Below are 14,519 nucleotides of genomic sequence, written 5' to 3'. Positions count from 1 at the left end.
CGCAGAGGGTCTATTATATAGAATCATTACACGCAGAGGGATCTATTATATAGAGTCATTACACGCAGAGGGATCTATTATATAGAGTCATTACACACCGAGGGATCTATTATATAGAGTCATTACACGCAGAGCGATCTATTATATAGAGTCATTACACGCAGAGCGATCTATTGTATAGAGTCATTACAAGCAGAGCGATCTATTATATAGAGTCATTACACGCAGAGGGATCTATTATATAGAGTCATTACACACAGAGGGATTTATTATATAGAGTCATTACACACAGGGATCTATTATATAGAGTCATTACACACAGAGGGATCTATTATATAGAGTCATTACACGCAGAGGGATCCATTATATAGAGTCATTACACGCAGAGGGATCTATTATATAGTCATTACACACAGAGGGATCTATTATATAGAGTCATTACACACAGGGATCTATTATATAGAGTCATTAAACACAGAGGGATCTATTATATAGAGTCATTACACACAGAGGGATCTATTATATAGAGTCATTACACACAGTGATCTATTATATAGAGTCATTACACGCAGAGGGATCTATTATATAGAGTCATTACACGCAGAGGGATCCATTATATAGAGTCATTACACGCAGAGGGATCTATTATATAGTTATTACACACAGAGGGATCTATTATATAGAGTCATTACACGCAGAGTGATCTATTATATAGAGTCATTACACGCAGAGGGATCTATTATATAGAGTCATTACACACAGAGTGATCTATTATATAGAGTCATTACACACAGAGGGATCTATTATATAGAATCATTACACACAGAGTGATCTATTATATGGAGTCATTACACACAGAGGGATCTATTATATAGAGTCATTACACACAGAGGGATCTATTATATAGAGTCATTACACACAGAGGGATCTATTATATGGAGTCATTACACACAGAGGGATCTATTATATGGAGTCATTACACACAGAGGGATCTATTATATAGAGTCATTACACACAGAGGGATCTATTATATAGAGTCATTCCACACAGAGGAATCTATTATATAGAGTCATTACACGCCGAGGGATCTATTATATAGAGTCATTACACACAGAGGGATCTATTATATAGAGTCATTACACACAGAGGGATCTATTATATAGAGTCATTACACACAGAGGGATCTATTATATAGAGTCATTACAAACAGAGTGATCTATTATATAGAGTCATTACACGCAGAGGGATCTATTATATAGAGTCATTAAACACAGAGGGATCTATTATATAGAGTCATTACACACAGAAGGATCTATTATATAGACTCATTACACGCAGAGGGATCTATTATATAGAGTCATTACACGCAGAGGGATCTATTATATAGAGTCATTACACGCAGAGTGATCTATTATAGAGAGTCATTACACGCAGAGGGATCTATTATATAGAGTCATTACACGCAGAGGGATCTATTATATAGAGTCATTACACGCAGAGGGATCTATTATATAGAATCATTACACACAGAGGGATCTATTATATAGAATCATTACACACAGAGGGATCTATTATATAGAATCATTACACGCAGAGGGATCTATTATATAGAGTCATTACACACAGAGGGATCTATTATATAGAGTCATTACACACAGAGCGATCTATTATATAGAGTCATTACACACAGAGCGATCTATTATATAGAGTCATTACACACAGAGGGATCTATTATATAGAGTCATTACACACAGAGGTATCTATTATATGGAGTCATTACACACAGAGGGATCTATTATATAGAGTCATTACACACCGAGGAATCTATTATATAGAGTCATTACACACAGAGGGATCTATTATATAGAGTCATTACACACAGAGGGATCTATTATATAGAGTCATTACACACAGAGGGATCTATTATATGGAGTCATTACACACAGAGGGATCTATTATATAGAGTCATTACACACCGAGGAATCTATTATATAGAGTCATTACACGCAGAGGGATCTATTTCACGTGTTTATTTCTATTAATGTTGATGATTATGGCTTACAGCCAATGAAAACACAAAAGTCATTATCTCAGTAAATTAGAATACTTTATAACAACAGCTTGAAAAAGGTTTTTAAAATCTGAAATGTCTGTTCAGTAAATGCCTCGATACTTGGTCGGCTCCTTGTGCATCAATTACTGCATCAATGCGGCAATGTGGCATGGAGGGATCAGTCTGTGGCATGGAGGGATCAGCCTGTGGCATGGAGGGATCAGCCTCTGGCATGGAGGCGATCAGCCTGTGGCATGGAGGGATCAGCCTGTGGCATGGAGGCGATCAGCCTGTGGCATGGAGGGATCAGCCTGTGGCATGGAGGCGATCAGCCTGTGGCATGGAGGCGATCAGCCTGTGGCATGGAGGGATCAGCCTGTGGCATGGAGGCGATCAGCCTGTGGCATGGAGGGATCAGCCTGTGGCATGGAGGTGATCAGCCTGTGGCATGGAGGGATCAGCCTGTGGCATGGAGGCGATCAGCCTGTGGCATGGAGGGATCAGCCTCTGGCCCTGCTGAGGGGTTATGGAAGCCCAGGTGGCTTTGATAGAAGCCTTCAGCTCGTCTGCATTGTGGGGTCTGGGGTCTCTCGTCTTCCTCTTGACAATACCCCATAGATTCTCTATAATAGATCCTCTATGGGGTTAAGGTCAGGCGAGTTTGCTGCCAATCAAGCACAGTGATCCTGTTGTGTGTAAACCAGGTATTGGTACTTTTGGCCGTGTGAACAGGGGCCAAGTCCTGCTGGAGAATGACATTTCCATCTCCATAAAGCTTGTCGGCAGAGGGAAGCATGAAGAGCTGTACAATGTCCTGGTAGACGGCTGCGCTGACTTTGGTCTTGATAAAACCCAGTGGACCTCCGCCAGCAGATGACATGGCTCCCAACAGGGCCGGCTCCAGGTTTTTCTGGGCCCTGGGCAAAATACTCTCAGTGGCCTCTTTAACACATACCACGATTCATGATGCACAGATACCGCAGAGAAATATACAGGGTTGTCCAAAAGTAGGTGGACAGAAAGTGTAATAAGGTTATGAAGGGGGAGATTTATCAAACATGGTGTAAAGTGAAACTGGCTGAGTTGCCCTTAGCAACCAATCAGATTCCACTTTTTATTCCTCACAGACTCTTTGGAAAATGAAAGGTGGAATCTGATTGGTTGCTAAGGGCAACTGAGCCAGTTTCACAGATAGATCTCCCCCAAATCTGTTTTCTTTTCAGATAATTCAGATAACACATAATGGCAAATAATTTAAATACGGATCAAAGAAAATGGATTTTAATAGAGTACTGAAAAGCTCAAAATGCTGAAACCGTTAGAGCAAATTGGGTGTAAACATTTGGTACTCGAGCCCCAAAGAGACAAACCATTTACCGCATTCGTGACAAATTCAATGCCACCGGCTCAATCCTTAATGTTCCAAAAACTGCTCGACCCAAAACAGTCTGTACAGAAGATAATAGACAACTTGTTGCTGAAACATTTGTTCAGAGTCCAAAAAACTCCACAGAAGAGCTTGGAGTTTTCGGTCCACCTACTTTTGGACCACCCTGTATATATAGTACAATGCTGAAGACTTCACTTCTTACATTACATGAGCGATATCTATAGTAAATTCCACAATAGCTCAGAAACCGGCGAATCCTCACAGCGCACAGTGCAGACCGGACAGTATAGTCCTCCATACAGTATAATGGCCCCACATAGTCCTCCATACAGTATAATGGCTCCACATAGTCCTCCATACATAATAATGGGCCCCACATAGTCCTCCATACAGTATAATGGCCCCACATAGTCGTCCATACAGTATAATGGGCACCACATAGTCCTTCATACAGTATAATGGGCACCACATAGTCCTCCATACAGTATAATGGGCCCCACATACTGCTCCATACAGTATAATGGGCACCACATAGTCCTCCATATAGTATAATGGGCACCACATAGTCCTCCATACAGTATAATGGCCCCACATAGTCCTCCATATAGTACAATGGGCCCCACATAGTCCTCCATACAGTATAATGGCACCACATAGTCCTCCATACAGTATAATGGCCCCACATAGTCCTCCATACAGTATAATGGCCCCACATAGTCCTCCATACAGTATAATGGCCCCACATAGTCCTCCATACATTATAATGAACCCCACATAGTCCTCCATACAGAATAATGGGCCCCACATAGTCCTCCATACAGAATAATGGGACCCACATAGTCCTCCATACAGAATAATGGGCCCCACATAGTCCTCCATACAGAATAATGGGCCCCACATAGTCCTCCATACAGAATAATGAAGCCCACATAGTCCTCCATACAGTATAATGGGCCCCACATAGTCCTCCATACAGTATAATGAACCCCACATAGTCCTCCATACAGTATAATGGGCCATACAGTCCTCCATACAGTATAATGAACCCCACATGGTCCTCCATACAGTATAATGAACCCCACATGGTCCTCCATACAGTATAATGGGCCCCACATGGTCCTCCATACAGAATAATGGGCCCCACATGGTCCTCCATACAGAATAATGGGCCCCACATGGTCCTCCATACAGAATAATGGGCCCCACATGGTCCTCCATACAGAATAATGGGCCCCACATGGTCCTCCATACAGAATAATGGGCCCCACATGGTCCTCCATACAGAATAATGGGCCCCACATGGTCCTCCATACAGAATAATGGGCCCCACATGGTCCTCCATACAGAATAATGGGCCCCACATGGTCCTCCATACAGAATAATGGGCCCCACATGGTCCTCCATACAGAATAATTGGCCCCACATGGTCCTCCATACAGAATAATGGGCCCCACATGGTCCTCCATACAGAATAATGGGCCCCACATGGTCCTCCATACAGAATAATGGGCCCCACATGGTCCTCCATACAGAATAATGGGCCCCACATGGTCCTCCATACAGAATAATGGGCCCCACATGGTCCTCCATACAGAATAATGGGCCCCACATGGTCCTCCATACAGAATAATGGGCCCCACATAGTCCTCCATACAGTATTATGGGCCCCACATAGTCCTCCATACAGTATTATGGGCCCCACATAGTCCTCCATACAGTATAATGGCCCCACATAGTCCTCCATACAGTATAATGGCCCCACATAGTCCTCCATACAGTATAATGGGCCCCACATAGTCCTCCATACAGTATAATGGGCCCCACATAGTCCTCCATACAGAATAATGGGCCCCACATGGTCCTCCATACAGAATAATGGGCCCCACATGGTCCTCCATACAGAATAATGGGCCCCACATGGTCCTCCATACAGAATAATGGGCCCCACATGGTCCTCCATACAGAATAATGGGCCCCACATGGTCCTCCATACAGAATAATGGGCCCCACATGGTCCTCCATACAGAATAATGGGCCCCACATGGTCCTCCATACAGAATAATGGGCCCCACATGGTCCTCCATACAGAATAATGGGCCCCACATGGTCCTCCATACAGAATAATGGGCCCCACATGGTCCTCCATACAGAATAATGGGCCCCACATGGTCCTCCATACAGAATAATGGGCCCCACATGGTCCTCCATACAGAATAATGGGCCCCACATGGTCCTCCATACAGAATAATGGGCCCCACATGGTCCTCCATACAGAATAATGGGCCCCACATAGTCCTCCATACAGAATAATGGGCCCCACATAGTCCTCCATACAGAATAATGGGCCCCACATAGTCCTCCATACAGAATAATGGGCCCCACATAGTCCTCCATACAGAATAATGGGCCCCACATAGTCCTCCATACAGAATAATGGGCCCCACATAGTCCTCCATACAGAATAATGGGCCCCACATAGTCCTCCATACAGAATAATGGGCCCCACATAGTCCTCCATACAGAATAATGGGCCCCACATAGTCCTCCATACAGAATAATGGGCCCCACATAGTCCTCCATACAGTATAATGGCATCACATAGTGCTCCATAGAGTATAATGGCCTCACATAGTCCTCCATACAGTATAATGGACCACACATAGTCCTCCATACAGTATAATGGACCACACATAGTCCTCCATACAGTATAATGGCCCCACATAGTCCTCCATACAGTATAATGGCCCCACATAGTCCTCCATACAGTATAATGGCCCCACATAGTCCTCCATACATTATAATGAACCCCACATAGTCCTCCATACAGTATAATGGGCCCCACAGTCCTCCATACAGAATAATGGGCCCCACATAGTCCTCCATACAGTATAATGAAGCCCACATAGTCCTCCATACAGTATAATGGGCCCCACAGTCCTCCATACAGAATAATGCGCCCCACATAGTCCTCCATACAGTATAATGAACCCCACATAGTCCTCCATACAGTATAATGGGCCCCACACAGTCCTCCATACAGAATAATGGGCCCCACAGTCCTCCATACAGAATAATGGGCCCCACATAGTACTCCATACATTATAATGAACCCCACATAGTCCTCCATACAGTATAATGGGCCCCACAGTCCTCCATACAGAATAATGGGCCCCACATAGTCCTCCATACAGTATAATGAAGCCCACATAGTCCTTCATACAGTATAATGGGCCCCACATAGTCCTCCATACAGAATAATGCGCCCCACATAGTCCTCCATACAGTATAATGAACCCCACATAGTCCTCCATACAGTATAATGGGCCCCACACAGTCCTCCATACAGAATAATGGGCCCCACACAGTCCTCCATACAGAATAATGGGCCCCACAGTCCTCCATACAGAATAATGGGCCCCACATAGTACTCCATACAGAATAATGGGCCCCACATAGTCCTCCATACAGTATAATGTGCCCCACATAGTCCTCCATACAGTATAATGGCCCCACATAGTCCTCCATACAGAATAATGGACCCCACATAGTCCTCCATACAGTATTATGGGCCCCACATAGTCCTCCATACAGAATAATGGGCCCACATAGTCCTCCATACAGTATAATGGGCTCCACATAGTCCTCCATACAGTATTATGGGCCCCACATAGTCCTCCATACAGAATAATGGGTCCACATAGTCCTCCATACAGTATAATGGGCTCCACATAGTCCTCCATACAGTATAATGGGCCCCACATAGTCCTCCATACAGTATAATGGGCCCCATATAATGTTCCATACAGGATGTCACCCCCCCCCATATACAGTGGGTATGGAAAGTATTCAGACCCCTTTAAATTTTTCACTCTTTGTTTCATTGCTGTCATTTGGTAAATTCTAAGAAGTTCATTTTTTTTCTCATTAAAGTCCACTCTGCTCCCCATCTTCACTGAAAAAAAAAAACAGAAATGTAGACCTCAGACAACAAGACAATGACCCTGAGCACACAGCTAAAATAACAAAGGAGCGGCTTCAGAACAACTCTGTGACCATTCTAGACTGGCCCAGCCAGAGCCCTGACCTAAACCCAATTGAGCATCTCTGGAGAGACCTGAAAATGGCTGTCCACCAACGTTCACCATCCAACCTGACGGAACTGGAGAGGATCTGCCAGGAAGAATGGCAGAGGATCCCCAAATCCAGGGGTGAAAAACGTGTTGCATCATTCCCAAGAAGACTCATGGCTGTACTCGCTCAAAAGGGGGCTTCTACTCAATACTGAGCAAAGGGTCTGAATACTTATGACCATGTGATTTTTAAGTTTTTCTTTAATAAATTTGCAAAAATTTCTACATTTCTGTTTTTTTCAGTCAAGATGGGGTGCAGAGTGGACTTTAATGAGAAAAAAATGAACTTTTTAGAATTTACCAAATGGCTGCAATGAAACAAAGAGTGAAAATGTAAGGGGGTCTGAATACTTTCCGTACCACTGTAATGCCCCATGCAGGATGTCACCTCCTCCCCCCCCCATATAATGCCCCATTCCTCCATACATAAAGAAAAAAAATCAAATACTCCTCACTTTTCCTCACTCGCGTCTTCCTGCTCTGCGCGGCCTGTGACGGCTCAGCAGATGGCGCCATGTAAAGACGTCACCGCACCCTCTGACCTGAGACGTCACAGTCAGAGGATGCGGAAGAAATCGGAGCTGTTGCTCTGATAGGAGTTTCACTTTTTGTGTTGAAGAACTGAAATAAATTAACTTTTTGATGATATTCTAATTTAGTGAGATGCAGCTGTACAATAGTGTCCTTTCTGTTCTTCCCTCCTTGTATTCTCACACAGTTTCTGCAGAGCTACCATTCTCTGAAGCTTGGATCTTTGTCTATTAGGAAAGCGTATATCTCTACAATGCAACACTTCTTCCCCTCTTGTTAATCCTGTCTTTAATAAATAAGTTGTATACTTCCCATCCCATATTGCTCTAGTTTAAAGCTCTCCTGCTGGGTGCAGCAAGGCGTCCACCAAATATGTTTTCTTAAAGGTGCAGCCCATCTCTAGTAAGGAGTCCATCATACAAGTAATTCACTCCATGGTCAAGAAACCCAAAACGTTGCTGATGGCACCAGCGATGCAGCCAGTTGTTCACCTATAGGATCCTGTTCAATACAGAGCTCATGAATATGGAGGATACACGGCATCAGGATTATTAGTCCTGTAGTGATAATCTCCTGCTGATAAAACTATAGCAAGTTACACGTCCCTGGAATCAGGGTCTCCGTCTTAGATTGAATAGGAAATATCTAGCAGTGTTTCCCTTCACTATGGAGAACTTTGTGGCATCACTTTTTTTTATTGATTTTCCTCTGCCGCCCCTCATAATGCCGCTGATGAGACATTGAACTCCGCGCTCTTTGTTCTGGATTCTATTCTATTTAACTGTTGATACTTTGTTGCGAAACTTATCAAGAGTTCTGAACGTTCAGCCGGAAAAGTTGCAAATGGTGGGAAAAAAAAATACTAAAATAAAAGGGAGCGAATTGTGGGAATCTCATTCTGGTGGATGTGATCAGAATCCTGGACGTCTTTATTTAGAGGGAAACGGTTTATTTTCGGATTTTTTTTTTTTTGCACCTCGTGTTTTTTGAGGTTGCAGATGTTTCCGGAGCTTCTGATGTCACAAGTAGAGGTTTTCCTCTACAGCAGCCACGAGACATAGACAAGTCAGATGCCATTGACTTCTATGGGAGTGTAAAAAAAATAAAAAAAAAGTATTTAAAAAATAAATCACTTTTCAGGTCGTTGTCTGATGACACAAAGATAAAGCTACGCTGAGGATTCCTACATCCAACACGCAATGTCATTTATCTACGTGCACAGATGTAGCCATGACAGCCAGATTCTAAAGTACCCTCCATGCTTTACACTGCAGGCTTGTTATTTAGGAGGTAGATCAGTCAGTGGCATCACAGTATGGTAAGTGTGTATATGTCTAAATCACACCGGGCACAAGTCTGGCCGGCCGGCCGCCCGCTGCAGCCATTACATCACCCTGCGCTGACAGCAGGAGCTCGGACTCTGTACTCACCCGGGCGCCATCGCCTTCGTTACAGATTATCAGGAGCAGAGCAGCGAATAACGGACAGCACCGGAGCAGCGCCATGGCGATTCTGCCTCCTGCGCGGGGGGCCGCTGGCTAGTCACACGTGTTAATGGATAACTGGACTCAAACCCTCAGTCTCCGCGGCTGCCTGCGACGTGACGGGATGGGTACTACTCCCCCCGGAATACCAACAAACTGCAATCACAGGCGGTAAACAGAGACCAAATGTTTACTGGAAACAAAGATTGCACATCTGTCCCAGGGCGTTATGTCACCGAGCTACACACGACGACAATTACCACCATCATCCTAGGAAATCCCCCCTCCCATGTCCACAGTGTATGAAAGCATTTACACAGCAGCTAATCTGAACAAGCACAGCTGCAGTATAAAGTATGATGGACTGCTGTGGATTTTCAGGGAGGCTGGTCCATAAAGGACTGAAGATTTGTTACAATGTATCAGGATCAATTAAGAAAGGAACCCCACCCCTGATTGAGAACCCAATACCCAGGGATTAAGGTCCTTTGAGCCAAGTGTGAATTACGGACGTCCATGCTGGGGCTCTGCACGTTGCGCGGAGGGCAGAGTCGTCACTCGCTGTGAACGTGAATTTTGGATTCTAGAAACTGAGGCAAAACTACAGATTGTACAAGGTTTTCTTTTAATCAAACGGGGCGGTACAGAACAACTATTTTGCGTTCTTGGCGTTGTTCGCCAGCATCTTCTTCATTCCTTTTTTGTTGTGTTTCTTGGCGAAGCGCATGTTCCTCAGAAACTTGGGGTCGACCTGAAAAATTCAAGAAAATAAAATGTGAGGGGAAAATAGACAAGGTGAGAAACGAGCGACGAAGGCGGCAACAGGCACCGAGGAGCGACGCCGGCGGCCACAGGCACCAAGGAGCAACGCCAGCGGTCGCAGCGACGCCGGCGGCCACAGGCACCTAGGAGCAACGCTGGCAGTAGCAGTGACGCCGGCGGCCACAGGCACCGAGGAGCAACGCCGGAAGTCGCAGCGACGCAGGCGGCCACAGGCACCGAGGAGCAACGCCAGCGGTCGCAGCGACGCCGGTGGCCACAGGCACCTAGGAGCAACGCCGGCAGTCGCAGTGACGCCGGCGGCCACAGGTACCGAGGAGCAACGCCGGCGGCCGCAGACACCGAGGGGATGACGGACCCCTCCCTGGACCCACAGAAAACTGAAAAAGTACAAAGGAAACGTGACAGAACACGAATCAGTCGTTGGACGTGAAGTGAAGACTGTGGGCAGAGGCGGCCTCCAACGTACGATCGTCATGTCACACAGAAGGACGGACTCCAAGGACGACATCACTGAACATGTGACTAATAGCGAACGGTCCCTCTTCACCACCAGGACAGTACGGCTGCATTCACATGTGGCAACTGATCTCATTGCACTTGTCACACTGCAGTCAATCTTATTCTTTGATCTGTCCCGTGGACCAGTCTGAGACCAGAGGTGAACGCACAGAAGACTATGGGCTCAGTTCTGACATCAGATTCCCTCCAGCATCTCATCATTGTGCCAGGGACTACATCGGGTTGCTCAATTGCGGGCAGCTCCATCTTAAATGTGCCAGTACCCCAAGTTAAAGAGTCCAGTCGCCTACCGGGCGGCCGCCGGCCCAGCGATGTAGGTGCTCAATCTCCCAGCGGTCAGATTATATTATGTCACACAACGTCTGCAGCCAATCACCGTCCTTTAATCGGCAGCAACGCTAAGCTGACGTCATGTGACAGCCGGGAAACAAAGCAGCAACATCGCTGGTCCTGGAGGAAATGTTTGTTTTTTTATTATAATTGGGCACTAACATTTAAGAAACGTCTGCCCAGAAGTTACACAACCCCATTTACCACCAAGACACGTTCATGCACTGGGTGACCCTAATATACTGGTCGCACATCGCTCATCCAGCATCTGATAATACAGCACAGAACTGCAGGACATCAGCAGAGCGGAAAATCCAGCAATGCAGAGACAAGAAAAGGCTTTAGGCTGTGTGCCCACTATGCGTTTTTTTTAAGAGTTTCCGCATCGACAATTCTGCCACAGAAACTCTTAAAAAATACTTGTTAGTAGGTCTGCCATGTCCCCCAATAATAATCCGCATGTGCTGTGCACATGCTGTGGAAATTTCCGCCGTGGATTATCGGTGCGGAAAAATCCGCAGCACTACCAATTAATTTTGCGGAATTGCGGCGTTTTTGCAGCCATTGACTTGCATTAAATCGCTTAATATCCGCATGACTTCATGTGCACATGCGGTTATTAAGCGATTCAATGTGCGGATGGTACCCGGGTGTGGAGAAGAGGAGACTCTCCTCCAGACCCGGGTACCATAGTACCTGTTATAAAAAAAAAAAAAGAATTTAAAATAAAAAACATACATTATACTAATCTTCTGATGGCCCCCGGTCTTCCATCCGGTACGTCTTGGCTCCCTGGTGGCTCTCGATGGATTAAAAGGACCATCCATGACGTCATTCAGTCATGTGAAAGGTCACGCGACAGCTGACATTGGTGGTCGCGTGACCAGTCACATGACTAAATGACGTCAAGGAAGGTCCTTTTACACCACCGCGAGACACCTGGGGCAGCGAACGCACCGGAGAAGGAGACCGGGGGCCATCGGAAGGTGAGTAGAATGTGTTTGTTTTTACCATTATTATTCTTTTTTTTTTTTTAAACTAACTTGGTCACACTATATATGCCGGTTGCATGGATTTATATAGTGTGACCAAGTTGTCAAGCACTTTCCAAGTGATGTTAAAATCGCTTGTCAACCCGCATGTGGAAATGCATGTGAAGAACGCTTCTACCTGGCAGGAAAAACGCATGTACAATAAGCATGCGTTTTTTCTGCCAGGGAAATGCAGAAACGCTCAGTAAAAGATCCAAAGCATTTCTGCATCGTGGGCACATAGCCTTACTGGATTTTATAAAAGTTGCCTCATTGCAGGCGGCGATACCAGAATTATATATTCAGAAATCATCGACCATCAGTGTCAATCACTGGATAGAGATGAGCAGATCGTTTAGCAGGACCCTGGTCCAGTGACCTCGTCTGTAGTCTGTGGCCGCCGTACAGGAGCCCTGCAAACCTCCCCCCCACATGCCGGAGTCCCCAGCACATTTTCTGATTCAAGTCTTGTTCAGAGTCATCAGACATTGCAGTGTGAATAATCAGGGGAGACGCGGGGGGTCAGGGAGCTGGAAACCGATCCGTTCGTCTAAAACTACATTTTCTACTCCAGAAAACCACAGTTCTTTCTTACCCCTTTAAGAGACTCGTATCTCTGAGATCGCGGCTTCTTGATGCCGTTCCTGTGCCATTTGCGAGCTGTAAAAAACACAAACACATTTAGCTTCCAAGACTGAGATATCGGGGGGCGATGAGTGAATAGTGGGGTCCAGGGAGACATCACTTACACTGGTTGTGAGTTGTGTGATTCTTGGATTTGGCCATGATAAATTCTGCAAGAAAAATAAAACAATTAATATAACTCGTTCCTGCAGGTGACAGATCCCAAAAGGCAAAACCAGAAACAGCAGCAACAACAATCCCCCCTGCAGCTGAAAACCCTCTGGACCCCAACACAAGAACAGGGGGGGATGCACAGCCCTCCGCCCCCAACGCCAGGGCAAGAGAGCGGGCTGCTGGACGCACAGCCCTCCGCGCCCAACGCCAGGGGGACGCACAGCCCTCCGCGCCCAACGCCAGGGGGACGCACAGCCCTCCGCGCCCAACGCCAGGGTGAGAGAGCGCGGGGGGGGGGGGGGGCCTGCTGGACGCACAGCCCTCCGCGCCCAACGTCAGGGCGAGAGAGCGATGTGGGGAGGGGGGGGGCTGCTGGACGCACAGCCCTCCGCGCCCAACGTCAGGGCGAGAGAGCGATGTGGGGAGGGGGGGGGGCTGCTGGACGCACAGCCCTCCGCGCCCAACGTCAGGGCGAGAGAGCGATGTGGGGAGGGGGGGGGCTGCTGGACGCACAGCCCTCCGCGCCCAACGGCAGGACGAGAGAGTGGGGGAGGGGGGGGGACACACAGCTTCCGCGCCCAACGGCAGGACGAGAGAGTGGGGGAGGGGGGGGGGGGGGACACACAGCCCTCCGCGCCCAACGGCAGGACGAGAGAGTGGGGGATGGGGGGGGGGACACACAGCCTCCGCGCCCAACGGCAGGACGAGAGAGCGATGTGGGGAGGGGGGCTGCTGGACGCACAGCCCTCCGCGCCCAACGCCAGGGGGACGCACAGCCCTCCGCGCCCAACGCCAGGGCGAGAGAGCGGGGGTGGGGGGGGGGGGCTGCTGGACGCACAGCCCTCCGCGCCCAACGGCGGGGGGACGCACAGCCCTCCGCGCCCAACGGCGGGGGGACGCACAGCCCTCCGCGCCCAACGGCGGGGGGACGCACAGCCCTCCGCGCCCAACGGCAGGACGAGAGAGTGGGGGAGGGGGGGGCACACAGCCTCCGCGCCCAACGGCGGGGGGAAGCACAGCCCTCCGCGCCCAACGGCGGGGGGACGCACAGCCCTCCGCGCCCAACGGCGGGGGGACGCACAGCCCTCCGCGCCCAACACAAGGGCGGTGATGGATTATGGGTAACATTCATATAGAGACCCCACATCCTGGGCTGTCCCCCATATGGGCAGAGAGGACCTTGGCCCCACACGCAGACCCCAGATCTCCCGCACAGGAGGCGCTCAGGTCCCCGGGACACCACACATCCCACCTATCCCGGTCCTCAGCCGCCTGCCCCGGGGAATACCCGGCGGCCCCGCTCCCTCATCACCTCCTGCGATGTCCCCGGTGTAATTCCCCCAGGTCCCGGGGACCACAGCAGAGGATGCCCCCGGATTCCAGCTCCCCGGCGCCGCACTCACCGCTACACAACTCTGGTCACAAACCGGAAGAGGAAGGCTGCGCGCAGAGCACGACGGGAAGTAACTC

General features: G+C 48.0%; 1 protein-coding gene across 7 annotated transcripts in view; it reads right to left on the bottom strand.

The window, feature by feature from the left end:
* The window catches only part of LOC141206900 (inter-alpha-trypsin inhibitor heavy chain H3-like), a 395,905-nt gene extending 386,174 nt beyond the window's left edge, over positions 1–9,731 (bottom strand). For 4 of the 7 annotated variants that reach the window (XM_073664270.1, XM_073664273.1, XM_073664271.1 and 1 more), the window contains exon 1: positions 9,535–9,729. In XM_073664270.1, the coding sequence (XP_073520371.1) occupies positions 9,535–9,609 (75 nt within the window). In that variant the 5' untranslated portion in view covers positions 9,610–9,729. Of the gene's footprint in view, positions 1–9,534 lie in introns of all 7 variants that reach the window. The other 3 variants (XM_073664275.1, XM_073664276.1, XM_073664277.1) reach the window with 2 other exon arrangements.
* Between the last annotated feature and the right edge of the window lie 4,788 nt (positions 9,732–14,519).

Source organism: Phyllobates terribilis, unplaced genomic scaffold, assembly GCF_046119375.1.
Source record: "Phyllobates terribilis strain yellow unplaced genomic scaffold, ASM4611937v1 Scaffold_143__1_contigs__length_4665640, whole genome shotgun sequence".
NCBI lineage: Eukaryota > Metazoa > Chordata > Amphibia > Anura > Dendrobatidae > Phyllobates > Phyllobates terribilis.
Note: the sequence above shows the minus strand (reverse complement) of the source record. Positions and strands in the feature narration are given on the sequence as shown.